Source organism: Oryza sativa, chromosome 10, assembly GCF_034140825.1.
Source record: "Oryza sativa Japonica Group chromosome 10, ASM3414082v1".
Classification (NCBI taxonomy): domain Eukaryota; kingdom Viridiplantae; phylum Streptophyta; class Magnoliopsida; order Poales; family Poaceae; genus Oryza; species Oryza sativa.
In genome coordinates, this window is record NC_089044.1 from 15,710,360 (window position 1) to 15,717,162 (window position 6,803).

At 48.1% G+C, this 6,803-nt stretch overlaps 1 protein-coding gene across 1 annotated transcript; it reads left to right on the plus strand.

Moving 5' to 3' along the window:
• Positions 1–32: 32 nt before the first annotated feature.
• LOC9266852 (BTB/POZ and MATH domain-containing protein 2-like) lies at positions 33–1,403 on the plus strand. Its single transcript, XM_015758322.3, has one exon. The coding sequence runs from the start codon at positions 117–119 to the stop codon at positions 1,272–1,274; it is 1,158 nt and encodes a 385-aa protein (XP_015613808.1). The 5' UTR covers positions 33–116; the 3' UTR covers positions 1,275–1,403.
• The last annotated feature ends 5,400 nt before the right edge of the window (positions 1,404–6,803 follow it).

The window sequence follows — 6,803 nt, forward strand, 5'->3', positions numbered from 1 at the left end:
AGATTCCCATGCAGGACTACTTTAATCTACTACGTTTTCTTAGCTCAAAACACACACAACATTCTCCCTCTTGGCCACTGCCCGTCGTCGTCCCACTAGTTCGATCGATCGCCACCATGTCGTCGTCGTCATCAACATCTTCTACCGGCAACAACAACGGCGGCATCCCTTCACGCTCATCGTCATCTTCGTCGGCGATCGTGGTGAGCAAGGTGAGCGGGTGCCATTTTCTCAATATCGACGGCTACTCGCACACCAAGGAGATGCTCTCCCATGGCCACTGCTCCAGATCGTGCACCTTTCGCGTCGGAACGCATTCTTGGTACCTCGAGTACTACCCCAACGGCAGGTCCTTCTTGCACAACGCCAGCGACCACATGGCCATCTGCCTCGTCCGCGACGACGACGGCGACGCCGGCGACGGCGGCGCGTACGAGCAGATGACGGCTCGGTTCCACCTGCTCGACCACCACGCCGGGAAGCCGGTGCCCGGGCACACCCGCGGCGTCACGTCGCCGCTGCTGAGCGGCAAGATATGGGAGTGCTCCAACTTGGTCACGAGGAAGGAGCTGGAGGAGCACGTCCTCGACGGCGACTGCCTCGCGGTCAGGTGCGACATCACCATCGTCACGGTTCCCCGTCGTGCTGCACCGGCACCGGCGGTCGTCGTCGACGTGCCGGCTGCTGCTCCGGATCTGCAAAGCCAGATGGGCGCCCTCCTCCTGAGCAAGGAGGGCGCGGACGTGACGCTCCAGGTGGGCGGCGGCGAGACGACGACGTTCGCCGCCCGGTTGTTGGTGTTCAGGTCGGAGCTCTTCAGCGCCACCGCCACCTCCAAAGCCGGCAGCGGCGGGCGGGTGCACGTCGTCGACGACGGCATCGACGCGCGGGCCTTCGAGGCTCTGCTCCGGTTCATATACACGGACGCGCCGCCGGAGCTCGACGAAGAAGACGACGACTTCTCCTCCATGGCTTGGCTCCTCGTCGCGGCGGATCGGTACAAGGTAGAGCGGCTGAAGATGATCTGCGAGAACGAGCTGTGCAAGCGGATCGACGGGAACAACTTCGAGGCCACGCTGGCTTTGGCTGAGCAGCATCACTGCTCTTGCCCATGGTTCAATCTTTCGTTTTCGGCATTTGTATCGGAGGGTGCCGACATACCGAAATTTCAGAAATTTCGAAAATTTCGGTTCGAATTTTCCAAAATTTTGAACAAATTTTGGTCAAATTTAAACAAAATATTGCCAAATGCACAAAAAAATGAAAAAAATTAAAGATTTTGGCCGAAATAATATCATATCGGGGGGTGTCCGATAGAACCGAAGAAAGCGTGCATGGATCTTGTATCCTCGTGAGATGCATTTAATAATACAGTGGTAAAAAGTGTATTGTTTCTACCCTAAGGTTCTGCGTTTAATTCTCACACGCTCATAATATTTTCTTGTTATAAAAGGATATTGCCTAGACATCACTCGAAAAGATTTTTTAAGAGTAAAGAACACCACCGGTCATTAAAGTTGAAGCGTGGTGTCACTTAGGTCCATGATCTTGTAAAATCGATATTAAGGTCCTTGAACTTGTTTAAGTGAATCATTACAGTCCAAAACACGTTTGACTGTCCTATGTGGCTATCCAGCGTGGCCGCATATTTTTAATTAGGCCCTTCCACTTTCGTACCACTGGTTTGGACGACAGACTAGTTGGGGTGCAACAAACATGGTGGCGGTGGTAGGGACAAGGGTCATGTGGACAGTGGCCATCCTAGATCAGATGTGGCGCCGATGACTAGCGGGAAGACCGGATCCAATGCCGGTGCTCGGATGGAGCTCGGCATCCATTACTCTGGCGGCGAGGCGGCGTAGAGCGGTTCCGACGGTGAGGAGGTCGGATACGGCGCTGACGACTGGCAAGAAGACCAGATCCAACACCGGCGACTAGGCGGAGCTCGGCATCCATCACTCCGGCGGCGAGGTGTCGTGGCACGGATCTGGCAACGTGGTGGACCTGAGCTGACAACCAGCGGGAAGGGAGACCGGCGAATCTGGCCGTCGGTGAGGCACGGTTCTCCCCGGTGGTGCTCCTCGATCTCTCTGGCGGCGGTGGAGGGATGGCTCCGACAAGGGCGCGAGGCCCCTAGACTGGGGGACCGCTGCCGTCCTCATCGAATCAGGCCGTGATCGCGGCTACTTTCTGCTCTGTCGAGCTCGCGACGGCTACCTCGTCGAACTCAAGCCCGATGGCGGCGAAAAGAGCTCGAGGGCACGCAAGCAGGGGCCAACTCGGTTATAACGACTGGGGCGAGCTCGCTGGCCAGCTCACCTGCAGGGCAGTTGATAAGGGTGCACTGTGGAGAGGAGTGGTGCAGCGGCCATGGGGACCTCGTTGGTGGTCATTAGCGGCAGCAAGAAGAACCGGACAAAAAGAGAGAATGAGAAGAAAAAGAAAAGGATTTGGGGGAGAAGAGGGTGGATTGGGCACAGAGGGATCTAATAGAAAATATGTAACCATGCTGGACAGCCACGTAGGACTGTCAACCCGGTCAAATATGCTTTGGACCACAATAATTCACTTAAACAAGTTCATGGACCTTAATGTCGATTTTACAAGATCATGGACCTAAGTGACACCACGTTTCAACTTTAAGGCCAACGGTGTATTTTACTCATTTTTTAATAAAAATTACACAAATATAAAATCAGTGTAATTATAATATAATTACATTTGTTGTGTAATCATAACAAGATTGATAGCTTGCTCGTCTGATTACAACCGCGCGCGGCATGATGATCGATTCTTATACCAGCGCTTGCCTTCAATTTTTTTCCCTCTAATGGTAACACACATCTCAATGCACGGATCATATGGTCAGGAATTCGTGTGATAGTTAAGAAAAAAAAAATCTTTCGACTGATTTATAGTAAAATCGTTTAAAAAATGTTTGGAGAGACGTCTCTCTCCAAATCTTGTAATTTTATCTAGTATCCTCGTCTACGACAACCCGAGAGCGGTTGAGGCGGCCGGTGGCTTCGAGTATCTGTGCCCATCTATAGATGGCCATGTGGGCCGCCCGGCATGGCACGGCCCAGGCCCGGCCGTGCCTGGGCCGAGGCTTGTCGGGCCGGCACGGCCCGACTGACGCACCGGGCCGTGCCGTGCCAGCCCACGTGCCGCACTCATAGCCCAGGCACGGCCCAACACGGCTCGGGCCGTGCCAGGCCGGCCCGAAGGCACGATGGGCCATCGTGCTTTTCCTCAGAATAAGTCTAAATTTCCTCCCTCCTATTGGGCTGTGACATATGTATAGCTAAAATAAGTTTATTTTTCCTCCCTCTTCTTTGTGTTGTGGTATATTAATAGCTAAAATAAGTCTATTTAAGGTCCCTATTCTTTAGACATTGACATTTATATGTCTATTTTTAGTCCCTATACTTTGTGTACCGGGCCTGGCCTGCCAGCCCATCGTGCCGGGCCGGCCCGATCGTGCCGGGCCAGCCCAGCGTGCTGGTGGGGAGGTCCAGGCACGGCCCGACAGTCGGGCCGGGCCGGCACGGGCCCGACCCAAGTCGGGCCGTGCCGTGCTTGGGCCGGACCAAAAAGGCGTGCAGTGGGCCGGGCCTTCGGGCCTCGGGCCTTATGGCCAACTATATGCCCATCTATCTACGCTGACTTTGATTTGAAGAACGATGAATAATTTGTACGCTGATCGTCTCTCGTCGATTTATATATATGTGTAGTATTCACATACGTGCATGTGTATGTATGTATGTATATCATATTGGTCAATATATAGCTAGGCAAATAGCCAAACTAGCTAGTGAATAGTGATCAAGTGTTGCTCCTCCGGTGCTGTCCTAGGTTTGTAACTGTTTTTTTTTCTTTTTAAGACTCATAAAATTTATTCAAAGTTTAAGGGCCTATTTGGTACAGCTCCAGCTCCTAAATATAACTCCAGGAGTTGAGTCTGGAGTGGAGTTGTGGAGCTGCCTAAACCCAGCTCTACAACTCTAGTACATTTTGTGAGAGAGCTCCACCCAACTCTACTCCCAGTTTTGGTGGAGCTGAAACTGTTTGGCTGAGCTCCAGCTCCAGGAGGGGTGGAGTTGGAGCTGGAGCTGTTATTCCCTGGTACATCTATTCAACAATAGCTTGTTTCAAACCATACAAAGCTTTAGACAATTTAAAAACATGGTTGGGAAAATCAGGATTTTCAAAACCTGGTGGTTGTTTGATATAAACTTCCTCCTGTAAAAAACCATTTAGAAAAGCACTTTTCACATCCATTTGATACAATTTAAAACCTTTTGAAGCAGCAAAAGCCAACAAAAGTCTAATTGCCTCAATTCTAGCAACAGGAGCAAAAGTTTCATCAAAATTCAAACCCTCAACTTGAGTAAAACCTTGAGCAACAAGTCTAGCTTTGTTTCTCACAATCAAACCATCCTCATTTTGTTTATTTTTGAAAATCCACTTGGTTCCAATAATATTATGTCCAGAAGGTGGTTCAACTAAAGTCCAAACTTTATTTCTCTCAAAATTTTCAAATTCTTCATGCATGGCGTTAATCCACGATTCATCAGTTAATGCATGTGACACATCTTTGGGTTCAAAAGAAGCAACAAATGCGGAATTTGCACAAACATCATGAGTCGTTACCTTAGACCTTGTAGTCCGCTCACCTATATTACTAATAATTTGTTCCGGCAGATGTCGTCGTTGAATGTGCAAAGGAGCAGCGACTTCTAAAGTTGATCCACGTTCTGTACCAGTATTGGTCGAAGTAGTAATTTCCGGAGGACCATCTCGATCAGCATCAATAGTACCCGAACCCGACGACCCTAGCCGATCTGACCGCTCCTCATGGGCCGGTCTGACCGGAGGTGTGCCGGCGGTCTGACCGGCCGAGCCAACCTCGTCGTCATCGTCGTAGTCGCTCTCGTCTTCAAAAATACGACCATCCTCCCCCTGAACCTGTGACAGTGTACCTGCAATTTCAGGTCTAGTACCAGGACTAGCCTCATCAAAAGAAACTTCGCAAGTCTCAACAATTTTGTTAGTCCCCAAAATAAGTACACGATAGCCACGAGTATGTGCGGGGTAACCAAGAAACAATCCATCGGTAAAACGTGCCTCAAACTTGTCCAAATTTCCGGATTTCAAGACAAAGCATTTGCAACCAAAAATACGCAAATGTGAAAGTTTGGGTTGATGTCCAAATCGAAGTTCATAAGAAGTTTTTCCAACTTTAGATCTCAAGAAAACTCGATTTGAAATATAGCAAGCAGTGTTAATAGCCTCAGGCCAAAATTTTCTAGGAGTTTTGTATTCATCCAACATCGTTCTAGCCATCTCAACTAAAACACGAATTTTCCTTTCAACAACACCGTTTTGTTGAGGAACACGAGGAGAAGAAAATTCATGTTCAAGACCTCTTTCGTTGCAAAATTGTTCAAATGAAGCATTTTTAAACTCTCCACCATTATCACTTCGAATTCTTTTCAAAGAACCAGGAAATTCAAGCTCCAATCGAAGAAACAAACCACGAAAGTGTTGAAAAGCTTCGTCCTTAGTTGCCATAAAGAAAACCCAAGAATATCGAGAAAAATCGTCAACTATAACCAACACATACCACTTTCCTCCAACAGATTGCACTCTAGCTGGACCAACAGTGTCCATATGTACTAACTGTCCCGGTACATCCGCCATAACAGAAACAATAGGAGCATGTGAAGTAGAAACCATCTTAACATGACGACACGGTGTACAAACCAAATCAAGATCTTTCTTAAATTTAGGCAAACCACGAACAAGATCCAAACCACTTAACCTAGTGAGATGATCAAAACCAACATGTCCAAGTCTACGATGCCAAAACATCACATCTTTATCAAACTTAGCAACCAAACATGTTATCACAGGTGAAACAAGATTTTCAAAATCAGCTTTAAACACTCTTCCATAGCGAGAAATATTCAACACAGAATCACCACAAGAATCAAAAACTTTACTTCCAGTTTTCTTAAAGCGAACCTCAAATTTTCATCAACAATTTGTGAAACTGAAAGCAAATTGTACTTTAAGTCCTCAACCAAAGCTACATTCTTCAATTCAAATTTATCATTTACCTTAACCATACCTGTAGCGAGAACGGCACTTGTAGCAGCATCACCAAAGATAATCGATTCAGTCTTAGATGCCTTCTTTAGGGAGGAGAACCAATTTTTATCACCGGTCATGTGCCGCGAACAACCGGAATCCACGATCCACACGTTCTCCTTCCTTGCCACCAAAGCCTACACACAAGCAGAAGTCAAAGCCTCAGTACTAGGGTTAGATGATAATAAAAATTTAGGAATCCAGTACTGAGACACACGACCAGAAGATCCAATAGGCATATATCCATGTGCAAAATCAATTTTAGAATTTTCAGAAAAATTCCTCCGAGGCCGGTCTGACCGAGGTACAGTGGCCGGTCTGACCGGGGGCCGGTCTGACCGCCTCTGTACCGCCGGTCTGACCGAGGCTCTGCAGCCGGTCTGACCGGTCGCCGGTCTGACCGCGGGACCCACTGCGGTCTGACCGGTTTCCACGAGGGAAAACCAGATTTTTGCCACTTTGATTTTGCAAAAGCAATCTCTCTCTTATTTTTCTGTTTATGAGCTAATCTGAAACAAAAATCAACAATATGTCCATCTTTGCCAAAAAAGAACAAGTATATTTTTCACGTTGTTTAGACACATTGTTAGAGCAAGAAGATTTAGCAACACAAGCAGAAAAAGGAGGTTTTGCATGCACAACATTGGATT

What these genes read in the sequence shown, in the direction of transcription:
- LOC9266852 (XM_015758322.3), top strand. Translation starts at nt 117, where the DNA reads ATGTCGTCGTCGTCATCAACATCTTCTACCGGCAACAACAACGGCGGC.